Source organism: Somniosus microcephalus, chromosome 22 (genome assembly GCF_052327205.1).
Source record: "Somniosus microcephalus isolate GS21.2 chromosome 22, FLI_Smic_1.0, whole genome shotgun sequence".
NCBI classification, from domain to species: domain Eukaryota; kingdom Metazoa; phylum Chordata; class Chondrichthyes; order Squaliformes; family Somniosidae; genus Somniosus; species Somniosus microcephalus.
In genome coordinates, this window is record NC_141008.1 from 66,971,747 (window position 1) to 66,984,979 (window position 13,233).

Consider the following 13,233-nt stretch of genomic DNA (forward strand, 5'->3'; position numbering starts at 1 on the left):
TTCTTTACTAACGGTGAATGAAGCATCTGGATAAATTCACTATTGTGCAATTTACACATAGCAAAGGGCAAATGACCACTTTGCTTAAAGTACCCAAGTTTTTCTATCTGCCCTTTTGCTATCATATATGGAGATGCCCTTCTTAATCTGCATGTCAGAATGCATTTATATTTTGTGTGTTTGTAACTTAAAATGAGCACAAGCTCCAATTTCCCTTGTGGTGAATCTCAATGCTCCAGTAGCAACCCTGTCAAAAATGATTCTTTATACTGTCGTTTTTGTGATTGCATAATTTACATCTGTCATATTGTATTAGTGCGTAAAGTTCCAAATATCTGTATATTACTCTTGCTTGCTGCGATACAGGCAGATTTAGACTTTAGCTGGAATGGATTATTTTGAAAGGTTGAAAATGTGATTTTTATATTGTATGTACAACCCATTCTTTGACTTTTTTTCTAGGTAATAAAGTTATCACTGGGTTTTTATTGCATGTGATTACAAAGAAAAATGCACAGGCCAATAATTTTCATGAATTTTATTGCATGTGTCCAAATTCAATGACATTAAAATGGGGATGAAAAGATGGAAGCTTCATTAAAAAATGTGGCAAAGATTCTCATCTCCCACTTTGATTACTTATGTTTTACGATGCTGTTTGTTACATTTTTTTATCTAAGATTATTTAAATAAAATAATCACTCCGCTCCAGACCTCATTCAGGCTTGGGCTGATGTGTGGCGTGAAGGTTACTTGCCACTTAAGTGCCAGGCAATGACTATCTCCAAAAAGCGAGCGTCTAACCACCGCCCCTTGACATTTAACGACATTACCAGGGCCGAATCCCTCACCAACATCCTGGGGGGGTCACCATTGACCAGAAGCTTAACTGGACCAGCCCCATAAATACTGTGGCCATAAGAGCAAGTCAGAGGCTGGGTATCCTGCGGTAAGTGTCGCACCTCCTGACTCCCCAAAGTCTTTCCACTACCTACAAAGCACAAGTCAGGATTGTGATGAAATACTCTCCACTTGCCTGGATGAGTGCAGCTCCAACAACACTCCGGAAGCTCGATTCCATCGAAGACAAACGGCCTGCTTGCTTGGCACCCCATCCACCACTTTAAATATTCACTCCCTCCACCACTGGCATACTGTGGCTGCAGTGTGTACCATCTACAAGATGCACAGCAGCACCTCCCAAACCCGCAACCTCTACCACCTAGAAGGACAAAGGCAGTATGCGCATGGGAACACCACCACCTCCACACGCCATCCTGACTTGGAAGTATATCGCCGTTCCTTCATCGTCGCTGGGTCAAAATCCTGGAACTCCCTCACAGCACTGTGGGAGTACCTTCACCACACGGACTGCAGCGGTTCAAGAAGGCGGCTCACCACCACCACCTCAAGGGCAACTAGGCATGGGTAATAAATGCCGGCCTTGCCAGTGACGCCCACATCCCATGAATGAATAATTTAAAAAATACTTTTATCCAAGCAGTATTTCTTAAAAGGTGCAACAATTACAAATGTAACATACTAAATATAAGTCCTAATATTTGTATAGTAAATATGATCTGGCACTTTAGACCAACTTACCAATACAAACATGCATATTTTATAGGAAGACAAGCACTGACAGTATTTTGCATTGTAAATATCTATTAATATGTATTTAACCAGGTTTGATTTGGGAATTGGTGCCACAATTATCAGTTACAAAGTCAAAAATATACTTTACTAGGGTTGTAACTCTAGTGGTTACTTTATCTTGAAGTGCATGTCTTTCATCATCTGTTTTCTCTGTCTGCTGAGGCTGAGAGGAAGGAGAGATGTTCTGTTCCCATGCTGCTGACAAAGATGCTGCAAACCAGCCGGCAGCACATTTGCGAGTGACCTGGTGGAGACACCATCCCATTTCTCTCTGCTTTGCGGGGAGATGCCCGGCTACTGCTCAGCAGATTCCTGTACTGCACAGCTGAGATCAGGAGCTCAGTATAATGGAGGCTTGAACCTGCATCCTTCCTGCTACTGCACACTATTGCTCGAATATGCAGTGCTGCATCAGTTATAACATTACAAAGTTCTGGTAACACCTATACATATAAATAATGTTCACAATTAGCTGTTTATTAAAATAGAATCATGAAACTTTTATGTGCAGAAATTATTACTCTAAGTGTATAGGATTCAATTTTGATAAGTTATACATTTTTATTTGTGATTCATAAATGAAAATATGACTTCCCCATTATGAGCAGGGATTTCCAGTTGATTACTTCAATAAAATACTGAAAAAACAGCACTCATTAAAAATCTAAAACCAATACTTGCAAAAAGTATTTTGTATGAGGGGATGCTTATGTGTTATAAGACTCCTAAATAGTGGTGTTGAATATCAATAATAATTACCACCATTGTCACAAAGATGAGGGACCACCCTTGTGATAAATGTTTTCAGCTGTACTCTGGTATTGTGACATCAGACATGCAAAAAGGACTTGCATTCAACATTAAATATCTAGGGTAGGAATGAGTATTTTGCAGTTAATGCCTTAGTTGATTAATGTTTTATGAGAGTTTTATGTTTATTAAAGGCTTATTGTGAGCCTGCCAAGGATTTAATAAATTAGTTTCAAGTATTTCTTATATTTCTATATATCCCCAGCATACACGAGTGTGATTAAGTCACTGTATAGTGGCATTACTAGTTTGTACTTGCCAGTTATAAACCTGTAACTTACAGATATAATTGAGCTTTTTGAAGCTCTGTGATTTAAGCTTTTAATCCATCTGAATTATCTCGGGCTATGGAAAGATTTGTCAGTAACAATGGATATTTGGGAAATGTGCTAAAGGAATTAAAAAGGTCATCTACAGCAAGTTGCATCCTAAAACTTGAATTAACATTTTTATTTGTAAATGTTTGAGTTTTTTTAAAGGTGAATTTTGTGTTTATCATGGAGAAAGTTGTCTGCTAGGAAATTTTTAAAAAATTACACCCAACATCGGCATTATGCACTACCCGATCAGCATAGCTCACACCATATGCAGAGTAAATGTGTCTGAGCTTTGCCACTACAATGTGTCTAAACTCCAGCCTTAGTATTACATTTGTGAACAATTCCATTTTGCACTCCAGGTATCCTGGCACTTAGTACCAAAGCACCTGTATTTTGGAACGGAGTTCTTCCACCAAATCGCAACTGGATTGAAACTGCTCAAACTCATTTCACTCAAGATTCTTGCAGCCAACCAAGGGGAGACATGTATGCTATCAAGGCAAATTCCATAGGTGCGCCGTTATTTTGTATTTGCCATCTTACTCCACTCATTATGTACAATGGGCTAGAATTTGCGGTGGATAATAACGGCGAACTAACAGCGTTCCTCGTTATTATCCCTTTGAAACTGACCGCAACGTCAGTATGTAGCACATGTGCATCCTAACCCGGAAATCCTGAAGTTGCGGTCAGTCATTCACTGCTCCGACACTGGCTGCGCTGCGCCCCCCACCACACCACCAATCAGTGAAATCGGTGAACCTGAGGAAAACGTGGGCTTTCCCGTGGTAATATCGCTGTTAAATACCCCATTAAATATTAAGCCTAGTTGGACATCCTACTTTGGCCCTCATTGCTCAAATGTTAGGCGTGCTGGAGTGTCTCAAAATTTTGCAGAATACCACTTGAATGCAATCTTTTGGGGTTATCGACCAGGGCATACAACACAACTGATGAGAATTTTGCCTTCTCTCCAGGGCAGCCGCAATATATTGCTGGATGATTCGAGTCCCTGTTCTTTTCTCCCAAAGGCAATAGCTGTGGTTCCAAGAGCATTTGATTTACCCAATCAATTCTTAAAGTGAAAAGTCTGGATTCTGGGACCACTGTCTTGCTAAGTTCCACTGAAATGTATATTGGCTATTGCTAGGCAAAAGTATGTGATGAATTAAGCAATATATATTTTAGTTTGTCAGTAAGACTGGCACTGTTGGGTTACAAGATCCAAATATTACAGACCAATTAGTTTTTTTTAATAACCATGGGGTAAATCAATGAGATTAACATCTTGTTCACATTGTGAAACCTTGGGTGAACATTAGCAAAAACGGAAGAGGATTATATATGTATATAATCTCGACTAGTGGCATGAAATCTTCGTAATTTAACATGAAAGGCAAAAGCTCAGTATAGCACTTAATCCAGGAGCTGATGCCTCAAAATAGTGTGGAGCCCACATACCGATTATCTGAGGTGGAACTATTGAGTTTGGGTTCGAATATCCTTGGGGGGACCAAAAACGAATTCCCTAACTTGATACTCAAATATTTTATACAATGAAATGAAATAAAATGTTAAAAAGTATTGTGAGACAGGTCAGTTTCAGAAGTAGGGAGAAAATTGGGGAAATATTAACCTGTCGTGGATGAATACCCGAGTTAAAGATAATATTTTGGTTAGTGTAGGTACTAATGTAGCATCAATGGAGCAGCAGAAGATGAAATTCTATTTATTAAAGTCTTGTGTAGGGCATGTACATTCTTTCCACAAACCTGACTTTCAACTGTCATGATTTTTAATCACATTTCTGTGTCAAGATTTACCATTGTTAATTGCTATGTATTCCCCAAAATATTCTGTCACGATGTAGTTGAAAGAAAGAACTTTCATTTATATAGCACCTTTCATGTCCTCAGGATGTCCCAAACCACTTCACAGCTAATGAAGTACTTTTGATGTGCAGTTAGTTGTAATATAGGGAAATGTGGCAGCTTATTTGCATACAGCAAGGTCCCAAAAACAGCGATGAGATAAAATGACCAGATAACTGTTTGTGATGTTGGCTGAGGGCTAAATATCAGCCAAGGCAGCAGAACTCCCTTCCTCTCCTTCAATCGTATCATGAATTTGTTTTATGCCTACCCGAGAGGTTTAGCAGCTCATCCAAAAGCCTGCACCTCTGACAGTGTAGTATTCCATTGATGTGTCAATCTGAATTATGTGCTCAAATCTTTGGAATGGAGCTTGAAACTACAACCTTCTGACTCAGATGAGAGTGCTACCTCTAAGCCAAGGCTGACACCCTCCAGCAGTGGGAACCCTTGCTGAATTGTCTCCTCCCTCACCCAATGGGTACTAAGGTCAGTTGTAGTAATCCAAATGTTGCCCCAGCTGACATCAGCCAGCTCGGCACAGATTGGACCTGGAATCTTAATAGTTTATCCTTTCTGAAGATACTAAAATTCCTGCGCTGAATCCATTGCAGGCTGTTGTTGTTTTTCCACTGTGCCCCGAATTCCTGCCAATCGGTCTTCTGGAACCTCGACACTTTCTTGGGGAGGGGGAAAATGGATGCTGGAGGTAATAAAAATGCAAGTTATATGTAGCCAAATAAAAAAGTTGCAAAATGTTTAAACTAAAGAGGGCTTGTCAGATCTGGCATGCATGGATGAATTCTTGTGGCAGGATTCCAGAAATGTTCTGCTTAAGTGCACAACTTTCTTTCAAATTATCACTGAATTTATGTGGCGTGGCGCAGTGTTTTGCAACAACAGCATGCTGAGTTATGGAGCGGTGGGATCCAATTTGCCCCAACACCACGAAGTAGCAAATCTCAGATCTGTTGTGAGGAGACAATGAGCAAAAACCTCTTCTTGGAGGGAGGGTAATTCAGAGGCAGCTCAAGCCCCAATTTCTTTCCCAGTTGGCTGCAGACAGTTCGTAGCCCAGCTATGTTGGACTAAAACAAAAGCTTCTATGATTTAATGAGAAAAGTTAGTTTAAAAAAAAAACTCTTGTTGGGGTTGACATTAAGTGGCCACTTTGTTGCAGTGACTTGACCTCTTTGATAGCAGTTGCGCAGTTTTTATAATTATAAACACTGAAATGTGCACATTTAGGCAATTTTGAACAAAGAAGATCACAAAGTAGAATGGCTTTTAGCAACCTCCTCTCTGTAAGGTTTAGCAATTTTATTCTGCAACGCTTTTCATTCTAGGTAGGTTACTTCAAGGCTAGACAGAAACAAAACAATATTGTTTGTATGGAGCATTATTTCAAATCTGTTGGGTTCACTTTTTCTGATTGCTTTCCTGTCACTTGTAGATATTTTCTTCCACCCGCACCCCAGGCACTTCTATTCTTGATTCAGTTCTATCCCAGCAAGCCATGTCAGTTTGAAAGCAGAAGCACTATACTGTACACTGCACTCCAGCACAACACTGCTGTAAGGTGTATTTTTTTAAAATTTCACCATAGAACTGCTGTAAGAAATGAATACAACTTTAAACTGGCCTGAGGTGCAGCAGTTCTGTAGCAAGTTGAACACTGATGGAGACAAAAAGGAAAATAAATCCTACAGTGACAATGTGCCATCTCGCAAATCCGATAACTCGCTATTCTCACCACATTTCTGGATGACTGCAAGCAAATCTGGGTCCTGACCCTTACGTAAAGTGAGCATTTGAATCATTAGGATCTATGGGTACATTACAAAGCTGGTTCTATTTTTAAGAAAAAAGTGATTTTTTTTTGGTTCATCAAGGTGAGGAATGCTGATAAAAAGTTTTTTTTTGACTACCTCAGATTCCATTTTTTAAATTCATTTATGGGATGTGGACGTCGCTGGCAAAACCAGCATTTATTGCTGATTCCTAATTGCCCTTAAGAAGGTGGTGGTGAGCCGCCTTCTTGAACCGCTGCAGTCCGTGTGGTGAAGGTACTCCCACAGTGCTGTTAGGGAGGGAGTTCCAGGATTTTGACCCAGCGACGATGAAGGATCGGCGATATATTTCCAAGTCAGGATGGTGTGTGACTTGGAGGGGAACTTGGAGGTGGTGGTGTTCCCGTGCGCCTGCTGCCCTTGTCCTTCTAGATGGGAGAGGTCGCGGGTTTGGGAGGTGCTGCCGAAGAAGCCTTGGCGAGTTGCTGCAGTGCATCTTGTAGATGGTCCACACTGCAGCCACGGTACGCTGGTGGTGGAGGGAGTGAATGTTTATGGTGGTGGATGGGGTGCCAATCAAGCAGGCTGCTTTGTCCTGGATGGTGTTGAGCTTCCCGAGTGTTGTTGGAGCTGCACTCATCCAGGCAAGTGGAGAGTATTCCATCACACTCCTTAATTGTGCCTTGTAGATGGTGGAAAGGCTTTGGGGAGTCAGGAGGTGAGACACTCGCCGCAGAATACCTAGCCTCTGATCTGCTCTTGTTGCCACAGTATTTATGTGGCTGGCCCAGTTAAGTTTCTGGTCAATGGTGACCCCTCAGGATGTTGTTGGTGGGGGATTCAGCAATGGTTTCTCCTAATCACTTTTCGTGATGATCTTAAATGTATTTCCTCTCGTTACTCGCTAACTGGTAGTTTTTCCCCTATTTACCTTATCAAAACCCTTCATAATTTTGAACATCTCTATCAGATTATTCTCTTAACCTTCTCTGTTTCAATGAAAAGAGCCCCAATTTCTCTCGTCTCTCAGCTTTGGTATCAGCTGAAGTGAATCTCTTTTGCTCTTTCTCCATTGCCTTCATATCCTTTCTAAAGTATGGTACCTAAAACTGGACAAAGTGTTGTTCTCCTTGGAGCAGAGAAGGCTAAGAGGAGATTTGATAGAGGTGTTTAATATTATGATGGGTTTAGAGTAAATAAAGATAAACTGTTTTCAATGGCTGAAGGGTCGATAACCAGAGGGCACAGATTTAAGGTGATTGGCAAAAGAACTGGAGGCGACGTGAGGAAAAACTTTTTTACGCAACGAGTGCTTAGGATTTAGAATGCGCTGCCTGATAGGCTGCTGGATACAGATTCAATGGGAGCCTTCAAAAGGGAATTGGATAAATACTTGATTGCTTTTTGAAAGAGCCAGTGCAGACTCGATGGGCCGAATGGCCTCCTTCTGTGCTGTACTATTCTATATGAAGTGTTCTAACTGCAGGCTAATGAATGATTTATATAACAATAAATGTTTGCCCAGTCTAATAAACATCATATTTAAATAGGTTACTTTCATTGCAGGTTATCAAAACTAATGAACAAATGTACTCTTGTAGTTGTAGCAAATTTATATCTAAATTCTTGTTCCTTGTGGAAAATGTGATTGTAAATGTATATTAGTGAATAATAATAGAGGAGCCCTATAAAATCGGTTTTGTTTGCCATAGAAAAAGTGGGTCTTGAGCAGACTTTTAGAATAAAGAAAGGTATTCCAGTGGACCTATTACATAAGCCGAAGTTACAAAGGGAGCTACTTAAGAGTGCCTCTCATTCCTCTCTTGTGAGGAATTTTATAGTTCTTAGTCAGAGGCAGCCTAAGAGCGAGCTTTTGTGTAAATGGTGATCTCCAGCTCCATTATGAATGGGGGCAGAGTACTGTGGGCAACACTAAGGCAGTGTGCATAATTTACCATTCAGCCAAATCAAAAAAGGAGTACTATTTAAGTCCTTAGTCATGCACAACAACAAAAAAGTCTTTCCTTGTCTACTAAGCTGTATATAAACCCTAAATGAAAATCTGTGCACCCATCACATGCACATTTCTGCTTAACACTTTTATAAAAAGCCAATTATTTTACAATCTACAGAGATAATTTCCCACCAATGTGAGCTTCTAATTAACTTAAGGAGTCATACGTTTACACCAGTCTGAGCTCTAATTGACCTGACAATCTGCCTAAGAACAATTAGCTTCTCATTGACTTCAATTAGACCTTATGGTCTTAAAGGGACACCAAGGTACACATAGTTCCACTTTAGCAGAAGAATAATACATTGTGTAATACGTGATATAATAATTCTGTCCGTATAAAACACTATCCTTCAACTTACTGAGCAGCAACACGAGAAATCTACTGGCTTAAAAAACACTATTCGTCTTAGCACATCTCTAATCAGCCGTTTTATGAGTCTTCTGAACTGTAACATAAACCAAAATTAACAGTGGATTAAAGTGTTTATTAAAATGATTGTCAGTGCAATACTGGTTATTGTGTCAGGCATATTGACATCACGAAAGCTGATCTCCTCCTCTGCTGTTCTCAAAATGGCGGACTTCTCTGTGCAGTGAGAAAATCTATACTTTTTTGTTTACAAGTTGCTATAAATAGGGCAGTTTTCGCAGCTTTTCCTCTATTGGCGGAAGAACAAATTCATCAGAATCAGTGTTTTGGATAGGCTGCAAGGTTCCTTAACATTGCTGTGTTTTATTTCTGCTCATTGGAGCAAAGATACTCTGCCGGCAGCTCACCTACCTTTCTTCAGAGCTGTGTTCAGGATATTCCCCACGCGTTACTGTTTTAGGGTATTAGGACCCAAAATCTAAAGTTCCGTTGTGACCCACACTACGGATAAGGTGAGCGGATGGCCAAAAGCCCAACCCCAGCCAATTTAGGGCACTTGGCAGACTGTCGTAACTGATAGCAACTGACCAGGTGCTCATTACGTGAAACCCTGACTTTTCTTGCATGGAAGCAAAGAAAAGAGGATCCCCATCACAGTGGCGTGCACTGAATGGCTAACATCGCTGTACTACAGAGGGGCAGAATACAGGTCAGTGCCTGTAATTCTCCACACAGTGAGACATCACATTTGACCATTTAAAAAAAATTTGTTGGGATCCACCAAGCAGAGGCCAGGTGGTTCCTCAGAGAGAGAGGGAGGATTGTCGTCAATTATAGAGGGCCAGTCATCCTGGGACACTCCCAGCAGCCAATTATTGAGCAGCATAACAGAGTCGGCTGCCTGCTGTCTTAGCTGAAAATGGCATAAAGCACGGCAATTGTGGCAAAGCCACCAACGGACTCCTGTACAAGTGTATAACTGTCTTTAACAGAGTGCTACAGCACCTATGTTTGTTTACTGCATGTAAATAGCCTTTCTGGATAAGTCCCAGAATCAACGCGATGACGTCATCACGTTGGTCACGTGATGCCCCGAACGGCGGGAAACTTGATGACGTCATGACGTCAGAGAGTGGGAGGTTCCCAAACCAGACCTGGTGAAACCAGCACCTGAAAAGACCTGTTTACTGTTGCTCCTGCATGTCTTTGTTTTGTTCTCTAGTTTTAATTAAACTTCGTTTATTTATCGAACTGACTCGCCCTCAGTACTTTAGTTGGGGATCGGTCGATTCCTACAAAATCACTGAAAGAGAAGGGGAGAAAACAACAAAATGTGCAACGGAAAATATCCCAAGTAACTCTTCAGCTCTTACTCCAAGGTTAGCCTTGCACTCTGTGAAAGTTTGCTTAGCATTAGCTTGTTTTAAATGAGTACAAAAGAAAAATGTCACCCCTTTAACTTCATCTGTAAACTGCTATGTGTCTGCTGCAGTGAATTGAGGCTATTTTCTTCTGACTCTTCATTGACTGGTGCTAAACTGAAGCTTCAGAATTTACAAGAATTAATAGATCAGGATTCAATTTCAGCTGCTGGAGTTAATTATCTTTGATACACAGTAACCTGGCCTTCAGGTCATTCTGTCGACTATTGCTGATTTTTATCAGGACACTGCAGATGAAAACCTTCTTACGCTGTGCAAAGCTCTCATGTCCTTTTCCTTCAAACAATAAAATGCCCCTAAATGATTGTGACATGATCAGCTCTCTGTTATCTTGGTTAGAATACTCGCTAAATTCCAGCCATTTTAATCCAACCTTTTTAAGATAACCAGCTGCAGATTTTCCTGTTTTTTTCCCAAGATGTTGAAAGGAACTCCATATACCCTCCACCACCTAATGAACATCTATTCTTTGCACGATTATTTTCAGTGAAAAAATAATTTAGATATCACATTCTTCGAATCTTCATTTCTTGGCACTGTTGCCCTACAGCAAAGATTTTAAGTTGAACCGGAAACGCTGGATTTTGAAAGGAGAAAGATCGTAGGATGGTTTCTTTCCAATGCTGAGTTCACAGAGGACTTTTCCAACCACTGGGGCAAGCTTGAAACCATGACCTAAAAAATAAAAAAAATGATCTGTAATAAAGGAGTAGAGAGCTCCTAATTATAATTCGTTCTTTCATCCAAAGTCTAGGTAGTGAGTATATTCCAATAGTTTACCAAGCGAGTGTTTCACAAAAATTACCCCTATTACGTGGAGTAAATACCGAAACAGTGTTCTCATGATGCCTTTACTCAATTCATTTAAAACCCTGAACTATTAAACCCAATGAAGCTGCCATTCTAGATTGAGTAAATGCTGGGAATTGTCCTCAGAGATGCCATCTCAAATGCGGCGGAAGCCCCGATTACACCTGTCCGGGACTGCTGCTCCTCCTGGCCCCACAAAAGAAAGCAAAAGCCTTACTTGTTTGGATCTCTTCATCTGACCAGGTCGTGACTCTTCAGCCTGGCAAGAAAGTCGCAGAAGCTACCCCACTCAGGTCCGAATTAAGATTGTTGCTGGGGCCCAAAGATGTCATTGGACCCTGATCTGCGTAGTTGAAAGAAGGACCCCACTGGCTTTGGGCAGGTGGGGTCAGGACGGCTCGAGTAAGAACCTCTGGCTACTTTACAGAAAGACTTTCATGACCTCAGGACATCCCAAAGTGCTTTACAGCCAATGAAGTACTTTTGAAGTTTAGTCACTGTTATAATGTAGGAAACACGGCAGGCAATCTGCGCACAGCAAGCTCCCACAAACAGCAATGGAATAAATGACCAGATAATCTGTTTTAGGTATTGGTTGAGGGATAGTGGCCAGGTCACTGGGAGAATTCCCATTCTCGTCTTCAAATAATGCCATGGAGTCTTTTATGTCCACCTGAAAGAGCAAAAGGGGTCTCAGTTTCAAGTCTGATCGAAAAGATGGCACCTCCATACAGTGCAGCACTCCCTCAGTACTGCTCAGAGACGTCAGCCTAGGTTATGTGCTCAAGTCTCTGGAGTGGGACTTGAACCCACAACCTGTTGACTCAGAGGCGAGAGTGCTACCAACTGTGAGCCATGGCTGACATCCACTGTGCTCCATTTTAACTGGTTGTCTGCCTGGTATCCGCCAGGCGGCTAGGGTTAAAATTGCCCCCGTGTGAATTGACCTGAACTTGGACATACTTGGGAAAATTTGAATTTCTTTAAGTCAGGTTCAGAAACCGCTTCAGGACTCAACCCTGTACTTTACACTCTAAAATAAACTGCCAACATCAAATGCATTAAAAAAGTATCAAATTATCCAACCGTAACAACTTGCAATAAAGATGTACTTCACGGTATTGGAAAATGACATAAAATTGGTGTGTAATTGGTTTTATGTAGGATAATATTTGGCAGGCAGGAGTCATAGCCTGTAAGAGTGAAGTTTGAGCATCAGTGGAGGTCTCAAATCTGATTACTATCTTAGGCTGCACTTGCATTGCATTACAAAGCTGAGACTATTATGCAGACAGTACAATTTGCAGCCGCCATGACCCCATTCTTATCTCATTACAAATCGCACTCCAGCTGCCAGGAGAGATCTCTGCACGTGTGTACTCACACACACGCACAAAGCTGTGCTTCACGTCAGTAAAGGTTTTCAGTTTCGACAGCACGGGCAGAACATTTAAACAAAATACTTTGCTTCAATTTATAAAGCACCTAAAAGGGCCAACATTTTGTAAAACCCACCATGGAAGTGCACTCCATCGGTGTTAAGGCCATATGGTCTCTTCCTAAGTGGATCTCAAACCACGGTGTGTAGATAAGCAGTGGTATTCTAACTGCAGCTTTTCAACTCACTAAAAGCTATTTGGTGTAATTTATTATATAAATAATTTTTTTGTTTTAATTATTCTAGGCTGATCTCAGCTCGGAGGCAATGACTGCTACGGAAGATAAATTCAACTCGGGTTCTTGCTCTCAATCACTTTCCAGGGTGAGTGCAAAGTGCGTGGATGTAGATAGAATTAAACTTGTCTTCCCCAATCCCCAGGCAAATAGCTGCACAACATTCTCTATCTGGGCTCAAACATGAAACGAGCCTATTTAAAGGTGCCCAGACTCCATAGAACTGCAACCTAGAGTAGGGCAGAGGAAATACTATCGACCCAGATATTCCTGTTTGGGGGTGGGGTTGGGGGGAAGGATAACTAAATCTCTTACCAGGTATCGGCTAAGAATTATTGTTTTTTGTACCTTCTAATGTCCTCCTTAAAGTTTTTACTTTAAGGCCTCGGCCCAGCTCAAAAAAGCTAAGCTCCAACTGGAGTTTGTTATCTTGGAAAAGTTGCAGAGTGTCCAACCATAGCTGTACATTCTGA

At 41.1% G+C, this 13,233-nt stretch overlaps 1 protein-coding gene across 1 annotated transcript in view; it reads right to left on the reverse strand.

Moving 5' to 3' along the window:
- Positions 1-4,499: 4,499 nt before the first annotated feature.
- The window catches only part of pipox (pipecolic acid oxidase), a 93,664-nt gene continuing 84,930 nt past the window's right edge, over positions 4,500-13,233 (reverse strand). Inside the window, exon 8 of the mRNA XM_085965006.1 lies at positions 4,500-10,951. Coding sequence (XP_085821132.1) covers positions 10,821-10,951 — 131 coding nt within the window. The 3' untranslated portion in view covers positions 4,500-10,820. The remainder of the gene's footprint in view (positions 10,952-13,233) is intronic.